We start from the raw sequence: 13,739 nt of genomic DNA, 5'->3' as shown, positions 1-13,739 counted from the left end.
TTCATCACATTCATTACTAATGACAATCAAGGGACGTGACAGTAATGTTGGAATGGTTCTAATGCTTTAGGACCAGCTCAAAGCTCAGAGTGATGGTAATATGCATTGTAAATAGTTGATATTCAGAATGAATCTAGTCTATTCATCTGTAACTCCTACTATGAACTCCTACCTACATGAGAAAGTACAAGTGTTCTGTACAGGGAAAGAGACTGGTTGTTATTGTTGTTGTTTAGGTGTTTAGAAACATTACTGGACTTCTAGAACACTTACCTCCTCTGACCCATAAAAACACTCCAGCCTCCTCCTTCTGTTCTCCATGGATGACCTGACATATGTAGTCTCCTGTATCTGACTCCCTGAAGTCTCTCAGCCTCAGAGACACGTGCCTCTCTCCAGCTCCTGGGTGACCAGACTCAGTCTGCCCTCATAGCCACTCCTCTCTGTCACCTGTCCATTCTTATACAGGTAAATACACTCTGTCTCTTTAAACCACTTGATCGTCATGGCAACAGCACTGGTGTCAGGTGAGAGGTGACAGGGGAGGGTGACCTCTTCACCAACATCAGCCCTCACATAGTCTTCTGAGGTGAGTTTAAACTGATCTGTTCAGAAGGAGAGAACATTTAATGACATCATCTGTGTCAGGAACACAAATCCTCTCAGTACATTTATAAACACAGCTGAATTAAAAACTACAATAGATATACAACAACCAGGACCATGTCAATTCTAAAATACAACCCCCACAATCCCAGGCAGACAGATTCATTTGAAGGAAAGTATATATGTCATAGAAGAATGTGATGCTACAATCTAGAATGATATTATCCCATTTGTTCCCACATCTTTCCCAGACATGCCACTATGCTAATCTTATGCCACTAGTAAGCCTAGCATGTCATCAGTTTTGCAGGTCCTTTACCAATACACCTCATCACTGTTACTTTCATATCTCAGCCCTGTTACCCACTTTCCTTAGGCCTGTATTCCCCAAGTCACCAACAGTAACCTATATCCAGCTATTCACTGCACACCCCAACCCTGTTATCAGCATGTTTTAGTCCTGTGACCTCTGACCTGTATACACTAATCATTTCATAGATAAACTAATATTACAGTGGTATAACACATGTGACCCAGCCACAATCTCTTGTTTCTACCACAAACGTTGTTGCCAGAAAGGATTTGATTGGGCAATAGACGTCCATCCAGCCCCATTACCTGTATGAACCTTGTGTATCCCTACACCCCATTATAAACCAGGGAAATCCATGGGCATACTCATATAAAACAGGTCTACCCCAGTGTCCAAGCCTCAACATTCATACTAACCAGGTCTACCCCAGTGTCCAAGCCTCAACATTCATACTAACCAGGTCTACCCCAGTGTCCAAGCCTCAACATTCATACTAACCAGGTCTACCCCAGTGTCCAAGCCTCAGCATTCATACTAACCAGGTCTACCCCAGTGTCCAAGCCTCAACATTCATACTAACCAGGTCTACCATTGTGCAAGAGACACTAAACAAACCTAAAAACATTAAATATCACTTCAATTATTATACTAATTCACTTTATGGGTCTATACACGGCCAATTCCCCCTGAAATAACAACATGTGATGTTTTACAGTAAAAATCTCTGATTTAAACATCAGTAAAGGTTCATGGATAATGGTAAAATCATCTGTAACAATAGTTGGTTTAATTCTGGTCTCCCAGATACATGAAAGAAAAGTTCATCATTAATTATAGCATGGTGACTTACTATGAACTCTGGACTCTGCCATTTTAACTGCAATAAAAAGAGAAAACATTCATATTTACATCATTACCATTCACCAAATTCTCTCTTTTGCTCAATCACACAGATACAAACATCACTTCCTCTTTCTCCAGTCCTCATTGTTTTAAAACAGGACTGTTGTGTCTAGTTTGGAAAGTGAAATATACTGACATCTCCTCTTACCTTTACTGGTCTTCACGTCCTCCACTTCACATTCAAAATAGTTGATTTAAATCCACAACCACTCTAATAGTAACTATATGTGCATATCTACACGTTTTTACAGAACAATCTACACCTCAGGCCTATACTGAGACACAACTTTCAACTTCACCTTTACACAGGCACTTGGAGTAAACTCCTCCCCCCAGCCTCTCTGGTTATTAGAAAACCCAGTCACAAAGTCCCCCAGCCTCTCTGGTTATTAGAAAACCCAGTCACAAAGTCTAAATTGTCTATAGGCCTATCTTAACATGTCAGGAAAACAAAAATGTACATTTCTGATCTTAATTTTAGTTTAAGGTTAGACATAAGGTTAGCAGTGTGTGGTTTAGGGTTAAAAACAGATTTTAATAATGTAGCTCAGTTGGTAGAGCATAGTGCTTGCAATGCCTGAGATGTGGTTTCAATTACTAAAAAAGTATGAAAATGAATGACTCACTACAGAGCGTCTGGTAAAATGTAAAAATGGTCAGGGTTTGTGACTTTGTTAACTAGTGACCAACATTAGAGTGTTTATGCTATCATACAGCATGGTGCTGTCTTCTATCATCATATTTTAGTTAATCATCTCTAAAGTTCTAAAAACTGTTTCAATTCAAATCAGAAGACCGATCCAGCCAGCAGATGGTAGTGATGTTCTTTAATTATAGTCATATTATCCTGAGCTGTAAAGATTTAACAGTGCCTATCAATATTAGCTTCTCTTATCTCTTTGGACACATTCACATGAGTAAATGAGCGAAATTGCTTCCATGACAAATAGTCTCAATGCTTTTCCATCCCCTTTTCCATCCTAAATGTAGCTGACTGGTGGTCATTTACTGTCTGAGAAGAGAGTTTCATTGCCACCTGCTGGTCAATGGTGGGATCTGTGGTGAATTTACAAATCAGAAAGTCAGACATACCATATATGGGACTGGGAGTAAAAGCTGAGTTTGGGTTAGGGTGTGCAGGGGACAGGGCTGGGGGTAAAGGCTGAGTTTGGGTTAGGGTGTACAGGGGACAAGGCTGGGGGTAAAGGCTGAGTTTGGGTTAGGGTGTGCAGGGGACAGGGGACAGGGCTGGGGGTAAAGGCTGAGTTTGGGTTAGGGTGTGTAGGGGACAGGGCTGGGGGTAAAGGCTGAGTTTGGGTTAGGGTGTGCAGGGGACAGGGCTGGGTGTAAAGGCTGAGTTTGGGTTAAAACCATTACAATCTGGGCACTTACAGACAGTATCCATGTCAGCACCTTAAAACCTCTTGGAAATAGGGGGCGCCATTTCGACTTTGGGAAAAAAACGTGCCCAAATTAAACGGCCTCGTACTCTGTTCTAGATCATACGATATGCATATTATTATTACTATTGGATAGAAAACACTCTGAAGTTTCTAAAACTGTTTGAATTATATCTGTGAGTAAAACAGAACTCATTTGGCAGCAAACTTCCAAATAGGAAGTGAAAATTCTGAAAATGGGTCTCTGTGTAAGGCCTTGCCTATTCAATTGCCTTTTATTTATGGATCTGTATGCACTTCATACGCCTTCCACTAGATGTCAACAGGCAGTAGAATGTTGAATGGGGTGTCTAGCTTGATGTGAGACAGAATGAGAGCTTTTGGAGTGACAGGTCCGCCATATTGGCAGTATTTCGCTGCGCGAAATAGGTAGACACGACGAAATTCTCCATCTTGAACGTTATTGGATACATATGACAAAAACATCACAAAGATGGATTTTCAACTGAGTTTGACCAGTTTAATCGACGTTTATTATGACTTTTGGAATTTTTCGTTCCATGCGCCAAGCCTTTATGGACATGTGCGCTCCACCATGCTAGCCAAAGTTGCTAATTCGACAGAAGAAATTGACATTCTAAAACAAAACAACGATTTATTGTGGAACTAGGACTCCTTGCACTGCATTCTGATGGAAGATCATCAAAGGTAAGAGAATATTTATGATGTTATTTCGTATTTTTGTGGAATATGTTGGCTCCAACATGGCGGAGAATGGCTGGGCGCTGTCTCAGATTATTGCATGCTGTGCTTTGTACTAAAGTTATTTTTTTAAAGCTAACACAGCGGTTGCATTAAGAACAAGTGTATCTTTCATTTGCTGTACAACATGTATTTTTCAGCAAAGTTTATGATGAGTTTTTTGGTTAGATTACGTCGCTGTGTAAAATTTCTCCGGACAATTTGGTGTTATTTGTGACTATGGCTGCGTTGTAAAACCCAGATTTGTAGCTATAAATATGCACATTTTCGAACAAAACATAAATGTATTGTATAACATGATGTTATAAGACTGTCATCTGATGAAGTTGTTCAAAGGTTAGTGATTAATTTTATCTCTATTTGTGGGTTTTGTGAAAGCTATGTTGGCGGTGAAAAAAATGGCATTGTGTGTTTGGCTATTGTGGTGAGCTAACATAAATATATATTGTGTTTTCGCTATAAAACATTTTAAAAATCGGAAATGTTGGCTGGAGTCACAAGATGTTTATCTTTCATTTGCTGTATTGGACTTGTGATTTCATGAAATTATATTATATGATATCCCTGTGGCGCTAGGCTAGGCTATGCTAGTCAGCATAGAGGTTTTAAGTTAATCAAGACTTTAATTTTCAAAAAAGACACCGGAAGCCATATACTTTTTTTGGTCAATTATCTTTAAATTTAGTCTCAGTTTGACTATTTTCAACAAGTTTCTACTGTGACATTCTGCACAATGCTGTGTCATGTGGTAGCCCCTGGCAACAGTGTTTTACCCTGTTCATCCTCAAACCCAATCCAGTATGTTCTGACCCAGCTGTAGATGTGCAGTATTGCAGCAATTCACTAGAATAGGAGGCTTTTCTGCAACTTAATTCAATGTAAATATTATAGCTTTATTTTGTCATGTTTTTTATTTTGAGTCCAAAATATACAAGTGATGCTTGATCTTATGTTTTACAAGTAGATATTTAAAGTTGCATTTGATTTCAACGGTTTGTTTTTAAGTTAATTGTCTGAATTATTTTGGTTAGGTCAGGGTGTGACGAGGGTGGTTTGTTTAGTTTTTGTATGTCTAGGGGGTTTTGTATGTCTAGGGGGTTTTGTAAGTCTAGGTATATGTATGTCTATGGTGGCCTGGTATGGTTCCCAATCAGTGGCAGCTGTTTATCGTTGTCTCTGATTGGGGACCATATTTAGGTAGCCATTTAGGTAGTTTGTGGGTTCTTATTCTATGTTTAGTTGCCTGTCTGCACTAGCCATTTTAGCTTCACGGTTCGTTTATTTTGTTTGTTTGTTCAGTGTTCGTTCTTTCAATAAAGAAGAATGTACGTTTACCACGCTGCGCCTTGGTCTCCTCCATACAACGACCGTGACAGTTCTCTATCTAGACAATATTACCACGTCGTCTGAGAAGGTTACTGGTGATTTGTCATTAACTATTTCTCATTGAGCCCCATTCAGTGAAACAGTTCATTCAGCCTCATTTACTGCCTTTTAAAAAACATAGCTGATATGGCTGACTTGCTTAAACAAATGTGGTTTCTACTGACAATGGAGATGTACAAACTATGGCATAATGGGACGACAAGCGGATAAGAGGCAATCCATAATTTCGATTAAGACGTTAATGAGCGAGCAAGGACGGACGAAGTCAATATATAAAATGGCACCGATATAGAGGGCAGCCGTGCTTCTAGCCCCGAGGAAACTTTGCAGTGTTATTTCTTACATTGTTAGCCTAGACATTTTAGTGTGTTATTACATACAGCCGGGAAGAAGAAGGGCGGGGTGTATGTTTCATGATTAACTACACATGGTGTGATTGTGATATCATAATGGAACTCAAGTCCTTTTGTTCACCCGACTTAGAATAAATACCTCACAATGAAATGCCGACCGTATTACCTCCCAAGAGAATTATCTTCGGTTATAGTCACAGCCGTGTATATTCCCCGTTACACCTGTTCAGTGTGCATTTACAGGTGATTAGAATGCTTGTTATGGTCATTTTTACATGCCTTCATTACACCTGTCCAGTGTGCCTTTACAGGGGATATTAATGCTCTACTCAGACTCTGTCTAGAGTCTCGCTCCAGAGACTGGGTGGACCGGCCCCTGGGCACGGGGGCCAATCCAGCCAGCTCACTTCCCCAGGGATATGGGGGGAGGGGCCGGAGAGAGCTGAGGCTGACCCAGGGAGGGGGGCCCGACCCCCGGAGAGGGGTGCCTACTTCCGCCAACGGCCACCAGGGGGCACAGTACATCCAGCCAGCTCCCTGCACGGGCTGGGGCAACCCAGGGGGAGCCACTACATTCAGCCAGCTCCCTGCACTGGCTGGGGCAACCCAGGGGTCGCCACTACATTCAGCCAGCTCCCTGCCCCAAGGAGAAGAGGGGAGATGGCCCAATGAGGGCCACCAGGGGTCGCCACTTCATCCAGCCAGCTCCCTGTTCCAGCTATAAAGAGAAATAGTAATGATTTGTTGGACAGCCTATGGACATCCCAATGCTGCCCATTCTGTCTCATCAAAATTCCCCAAAATGCAAACAGGTATGACCTTTGACCCACCAAGGTGGACCCATGGAGATGTCATTAACATTTCAATTATTTTATACTTAATTTCATACCTTATACCTTATTTCATACCTTAAGTTAATAACATATCAATTGCCTGAAAATAAAAACTGAAATATTTAAACAAAAACAAAAGAATAACAATTTTAAACTAAAAGACTAAAAAAGCACGTTAAGGAAAAGTAAAGCTGAAAAGGTGTGTTTTAAGATCCCTTTTAAATATGTCCACAGTTTCAGACCTCCTCAGGTTCTCTGGCAGGCTATTCCAGAGGCTGGGGGCATAATAACTAAAGGCTGCCTCTCCATGCCTCTTGGTCCTAGACTTCAGGATAGTTAAAAGGCCAGTGCCAGAGGCCCTGAGGGACATACTGGGTACATAACTTAAAAGCATGTCTGACATGTATTGAGGTGCACTATGAAACGCCTCTTGGGTCTTTGCGTGTCAAAAAGATACACGTCAAATAACACTATGTAAACTATATGCAAATGTTGGCCGATCACAAATAAGGTGCATGTGAAAACAGCTATATGAAAAACATCTCATTCATCATCACCAACAAACGACTAAATCATGTCGAACCTTAAAAACATGAGACCTCTTTTTAAGTTTTACCAGCCAAGTGCAACCACCTTTACAACCAGCCCAGGAGGATCAGGTGGTTCAAAGGTAGGATTCATTCTGGTAGGTTAGGTAATACCTGGCAAAAGTCAACATTAAACGGTACAACTACCTAGTAACTTTAACACGTAACGCTCCCCTGTCTATTATTAGTCTATCTAGCTAGCTATGTTATCGTGTGTTATTTTACAGTATGTCCGTTCCAGTAAACTAGGCCTTGTGGGGTTTTGTTAGGCTTAGCGTGCTAAAATAACTATAAACTAGATGGGTTTTACATTAATTAAAGTTTAGGCTACTGACTCATGTAGGCCTGACAATTTGTCTTTGTTCTCAAGAGTAACAGGTTCTCACAGCCTAACCATGGGGCCACAGCCTGAAAGAATGTGTTGTGTATGCAACAATGTACAAGGGCATAAGATATGAACAGCAGTGTGAAGTGTGTGTGTGTTATAATTGTGCAACAAAGTGTGGCTACTGTGAGGTTCTGAATTATGCACTATAACCCAATTCTGAATTATGCACTATAACCCAATACTATAACACATGTGATTGAATATTAGCAACTGTTGGCCTGGGAGACTGGGTGTCTGTGTGTGTGTGTGCTGAAAGTAACAGTTAGCCCCAGATAAGTGTGCTGGGAAGCTGTGGTTAGCCTTGAGCGAGAACAGTGGCCATTGTATACAGGTGCGAATAGCTCAGACAATATTACAGAGCTGTCTGACCTCAGTCTTTGGGGTGAAGGAGCGTAATCTACACAGCAACAGCGTCGGGACATCACATGCGCTAAGGGGCCAGGACTGGCTTAAGGCGCCAACATCAACGATAGGCTGGGTAAGTCTAAACCATGCCCAGTCTCTACTCTGACAGGCCGGCTCGGAAGTGGGAACTATCTCTGTCATGAGTATAATATACTATCTTTGTCAGGAACAAATCAGTTCTCTGTCTTATCCTGCGTGATGAAACATTGAACCCGTATATACGGAAATTGCATTTGCCATTTATTACTTAGTTAATAAAAAGTACATAGCATACAATTAGTGACTCATTGTCATACTTGTCCTTATACCAGATTGAATTGACGCAACCCTAACAGCCTGTCTATTATTATCTATCTAGGTAGCTATGTTATCGTTTGTTATTTTACAGTTTGTCTGTTCCAGTAAACTAGGCCTTTCTGTTATTAATCTATCTAGCTAGCTATGTTATCATTTGTTACTTTACAGTTTGTCCGTTCCAGTAAACTAGGCCTGTATATTATTAGTCTGTCTAACTAGCTATGTTATCGTTTGTTATTTTACAGTTTGTCCGTTCCAGTAAACTAGACCTGTCTATTATTAGTCTATCTAGCTAGCTATGTTATCGTTTGTTACTTTACAGTTTGTCCGTTCCAGTAAATGAGGCCTTTCTATTGCTATTATGTTGTGTTATGATGTTGACTTTTCTTCAAATATCGCTGGAACATGAAGCGTCGTTGGACTGGACTGAACAAACTAACGTTAGCTAGCTAACGATAGCAGCAGCTACCGTGGGGTGTGTGAGTCTGGGCGCCGTCGATTAGGCTGAGTGTCATTATTGTAACTTTTATAACGTTTACACATGTCAGATTTCAGTCGTTCAGGAGACGGAATAATGCTGGAATCTAAAGGCGTCAACCCGGGAGAAGCAGGCTGATAACTATGAGTGTTTGTCTGATCGCTGAGTCTAACATCCAGCAGCTGAACAGGAGAGGTACATTTTCCCCTTATCCCTGCAGTACATGAGGACACAGTGCGGTCCACAGTGCTTGTTTTGTAAGTAAGCTAGGTGTGAATCTATCTTGTGATTTAACATAGACTTATTGAAGGTTATTTTACTGATTTAAAGATCATGGACCGTTTCCCTGTTTTAGATTAGGATGTTTTTCATTAGATTGAAATAATGTTTCCATATCTCAGTAGAAAACAAAGATAACTAAGGCCAGGGCGTGACAAAAAGCATGTCTGACATGTATTGAGGTGCACTATGGAAGGCCGTTTGTGTCGTTGCGTGTCAAAAAGATACACGTCAAATAACATTATTTGAACGTGTTAAATTATTATGTGTGACGTGGTGTCATATTCAGGTCCTGATTGGTCAAGAAGCTTATTGAAGTATATCTTTTTGACACGCAAAGACCCAAACGGCGTTCCTTAGAACACGGCGTGTCGTTTCCAATGTGAACAAATGAGTCATAGTGGGCGGAACAAGGAAGGAGGTGGGCATGGCCAGGCACGAGCTAGCGAGATCCTATTGGCACGTTCTAGCATTGTTTGAATAAGTAATTTATTTATTCATTCAATAGTATGCCTATAAAGACATTATCATTTGATGGAGGTGGTACAATTATTAGTAATTATTTCCTCCAGTCAACAGTTATCTGAGCTGAACCAATCATCAACTGGTCTATTGACTATTTGATACATTACAAATGAATTAGTCTGAAAAACTGAATGACATCACTCATGTTCCCTGATTCAATCCTCTCTCCTCCAGACTCTCTCAAACTTACCAAGCTCACCAGCTGATGCCTCCCTCTTCAGCTTGTCCTCCTGGGTCTCATGTTGTAAGTACTCTGATCCTGAGGCTATGGTGTAAAACAGAGAGGTGAGTTCTGTGTGGTGGACTACATCACTATATACAGAGCAAACAGGACCAATCAGATTTCTCCTGTCACGCAAGCCTCCCTCATGTAGGAACTGTGGGCACCAATGAGATCTGGTTAACTTCATAAATAATGTTGTTTTGTTATTGTCCTATCTCTGATCAAATGATTATGTTCATTGTTAGTGATAACCAGCATTGGGCTCTATGGCAGATACAGGATATTGTGTCAGGAGGCAGGGTTCTATGGAATATACATTCAGTAGAATCTGAAGAACATCTGACATCATAATCCAACCTACCTTGAGAACATTTGGGGAGAGTTTTGATAAATGTAAAGAAACTGATTTAATTTGTAGCCTTGAAGAAGACACACTGCTGTTCACAAGGCCTGTAGTTTTTATAGTATCAGATTAACACTCTGGTCTGTTCTTTGTCTTGTGTTATTGGTTGTCAATAAACAAAACAGACAAATAATTACTCACCTAATGCTGATCATCCATTATCCAAGATGGAGAGTCATGAATAATGATCATGTAAAACAGAATGCATTAGTTATTATTGTTCATTGAATTTCTGTCTCATTACATAATTTAATGAAATACCATACATCATATTGGAATGACTGTTCATCACATTCATTACTAATGTACATCTAGGGAAAGGGATGTAAGCAGCACTACTATGTGAGCAGTCTGAGAATGACTGAATGCTTCATAATAAGACATCAAGATAAATTCAAGCTGATTCTATTTAAATGTTGGTGTGTGAAATGTTGAGCTATATGGCAGATATATTGTGGGAGATCTATGATATGAAAATTCTGGATAATTTGAAGAACATCTATACATCTTAATCCAACTTACCTTGAGAACATTTGGGGAGAGAATTGATAAATGTAAAGAAACTGATTTAATTTGTAGCCTTGAAGAAGACACACTGCTGTTCACAAGGCCTGTAGTTTTTATAGTATCAGATTAACACTCTGGTCTGTTCTTTGTCTTGTGTTATTGATTGTCAATAAACAAAACAGACAAATAAGTAATTACTCACCCTCTTCTGATCATCCATTATCCAAGATGGAGAGTCATGAATAATGATCATGTAAAACAGAATACATTAGTTAATATTGTTCATTGAATTTCTGTCTCATGTCATAATTTAATGAAATACCATACATCATATTGGAATGACTGTTCATCACATTCATTACTAATGTACATCTAGGGAAAGGGATGTAAGCAGCACTACTATGTGAGCAGTCTGAGAATGACTGAATGCTTCATAATAAGACATCAAGATAAATTCAAGCTGATTCTATTTTCATTTTGGAGTGTAATGTTGACCTCTATGGCAGATACAGTTGAAGTCGGAAATTTTCATTCACCTTAGCCAAATACATTTAAACTCAGTTTTTCACAATCCCTGACATTTAATCCTGGTAAAAAATGCCCTGTTTTAGGTCAGTTATGATGTCAGTGTGTCAGAAGTTTACATACACACAATTAGTATTTGTGTGCATTGCCTTTAAATTGTTTAACTTGGGTCAAACATTTCGGGTGGCCTTCCACAAGCTTCCCACAATAAGTTGGGTGAATTTTGGCCCATTCCTGCTGACAGAGCTGGTGTAACTGAGTCAGGTTTGTAGGCCTCCTTGCTCGCACACCCTTTCAGTTCTGCCCACACATATTCTGTAGGATTGAGGTCAGGGCTTTTTGATGGCCACTCCAATACCTTGACTTTGTTGTCCTTAAGCCATTTTGCCACAACTTTGGAAGTATGCTTGGGGTCATTGTCCATTTGGAAGACCCGTTTGCGACCAAGCTTTAACTTCCTGACTGATGTCTTGAGATGTTCAATATATCCACATAATTTACCTACCTCATGATGCCATCTATTTTGTGAGTGCACCAGTCCCTCCAGCAGCAAAGCACCCCCACAATATGATGCTGCCACCCCCAATGCTTCACGTTTGGGGTTGATGTTCTTCGGCTTGCAAGCCTCCCCCTTTTTCCTCCAAACATAACGATGGTCATCAAGGCTAAACAGTTCTATTTTTGTTTAATCAGACCAGAGGATATTTCTCCAAAAAGTACAATCTTTGTCCCCATGTGCAGTTGCAAACCGTAGTCTGTTTTTTTATGGCGGTTTTGGAGCACTGGCTTCTTCCTTGCTAAGTGGCCTTTCAGGTTATGTCGATATAGGACTCGTTTTACTGTGGATATAGATACTTTTGTACCTCTTTCCTCCAGCATCTTCACAAGGTCCTTTGCTGTTGTTCTGGGATTGATTTGCACTTTTCACACCAAAGTTTGTTCATCTCTAGGAGACAGAAAGCGTCTCCTTCCTGAGTGGTATGACGGCTGCGTGGTCCCATGGTGTTTATACTTGCGTACTATTGTTTGTACAGATGAACGTGGTACCTTCAGGAGTTTGGAAATTGCTCCCAAGGATGAACCAGACTTGTGGAGGTCTACAATTTTTTCTCTGAGGTCTTGGCTGATTTCTTTTCATTTTCCCATGATGTCAAGCAAAGAGGCACTGAGTTTGACAGTAGGCCTTGAAATCCATCCACAGGTACACCTCCAATTGACTCAAATGATGTCAATTAGCCTATCAGAAGCTTCTAAAGCCATGACATCCGTTTCTTGAATTTTCCAAGCTATTTAAGGGCACAGTCAACTTAGTGTATGTTAACCTCTGACCCACTGGAATTGTGATACAGTGAATTACAAGTTAAATAATCTGTCTGTAAACAATTGTTGGAAACATTACTTGAATCATGCACAAAGTAGATGTCCTAACCGACTTGCCAAAAATATAGTTTGTTAACAAGAAATGTGTGGAGTGGTTGACAAACAAGTTTTAATGACTCCAACATAAGTGTATGTAAACTTCTGACTTCAACTGTATATTGTTGGAGGACTATGTGAAATGTTGACCTCTATGGCAGATATATTGTGGGAGATCTATGATATGAAAATTCTGGATAATTTGAAGAACATCTATACATCTTAATCCAACCTACCTTGAGAACATTTGGGGAGAGTTTTGATAAATGTAAAGAAACTGATTTAATTTGTAGCCTTGAAGAAGACACACTGCTGTTCACAAGGCCTGTAGTTTTTATAGTATCAGATTAACACTCTGGTCTGTTCTTTCAATAAACAAAACAGACAAATAAGAAATTACTCACCCCGTACTGATCATCCATTATCCAAGATGGAGAGTCATGAATAATGATCATGTAAAACAGAATGTATTAGTTATTATCATTACCTTCAAATCACCATCTGTCACATTATCCTCTCATATACCATAGTGATGTGATATACATCAGAGGGGTATGAGTGTTCATCACATTCATTACTAATGACAATCAAGGGACGTGACAGTAATGTTGGAATGGTTCTAATGCTTTAGGACCAGCTCAAAGTTCAGAGTGATGGTAATATGCATTGTAACTAGTTGATATTCAGAATGAATCTAGTCTATTCATCTGTAACTCCTACTATGGACTCCTACCTACATGAGAAAGTACAAGTGTTCTGTACAGGGAAAGAGACTGGTTGTTATTGTTGTTGTTTATGTGTTTAGAAACATTACTGGAGTTCTAGAACACTTACCTTCTCTCTCCCATAAACCCACTGCAGCCTCCATCTTCTGTTCTCCATGGATGACCTGACATATGTAGACTACTCTATCTGGCCTTCTGAAGTCTGTCAGCCTCAGAGACACGTTGCCTCTCTCCAGCTCCTGGGTGATCAGACTCAGTCTGCCCTCATAGCCACTCCTCTCTGTCACCTGGCCATTCTGATACAGGTAAATACACTCTGTCTCTTTAAACCACCTGATCGTCGATGCAACAGCACTGTTATCAGGTGAGAGGTGACAGGGAAGGGTGACCTCTTCACCAACATCAGAAAAAACATAGTCTTCTGA

The 13,739-nt window shown here is 40.2% G+C and overlaps 2 protein-coding genes across 3 annotated transcripts in view; one reads left to right on the top strand and one right to left on the bottom strand.

Annotated features, from left to right (window-relative positions):
• Positions 1-273: 273 nt before the first annotated feature.
• Positions 274-10,272, bottom strand: LOC129852989 (butyrophilin-like protein 1). 2 transcript variants are annotated; one of them, XM_055918596.1, is made up of 3 exons: positions 9,706-10,272; positions 1,770-1,796; positions 274-605 (listed from the first exon to the last, which is right to left on the bottom strand). In XM_055918596.1, exons 1-3 carry the CDS (start codon positions 9,923-9,925, stop codon positions 376-378), a joined length of 477 nt encoding a protein of 158 aa, XP_055774571.1. In that variant the 5' UTR covers positions 9,926-10,272; the 3' UTR covers positions 274-375. The 2 variants fall into 2 exon arrangements, with proteins under 2 accessions (XP_055774571.1, XP_055774572.1); XM_055918597.1 differs by lacking the exon at positions 1,770-1,796.
• LOC129852991 (C-X-C motif chemokine 13-like) overlaps positions 9,487-13,739 on the top strand; it is a 25,799-nt gene continuing 21,546 nt past the window's right edge. The window contains exons 1-2 of the mRNA XM_055918599.1: positions 9,487-9,800; positions 13,451-13,619. The gene's annotated coding sequence lies outside the window, so the exon portion shown is untranslated. The remainder of the gene's footprint in view (positions 9,801-13,450; positions 13,620-13,739) is intronic.

This window comes from Salvelinus fontinalis, chromosome 4, assembly GCF_029448725.1.
Source record: "Salvelinus fontinalis isolate EN_2023a chromosome 4, ASM2944872v1, whole genome shotgun sequence".
Lineage (NCBI taxonomy): Eukaryota > Metazoa > Chordata > Actinopteri > Salmoniformes > Salmonidae > Salvelinus > Salvelinus fontinalis.
The sequence above is the reverse complement of the archived record's forward strand: the minus strand, read 5'-3'. Positions and strand labels throughout refer to the sequence as shown.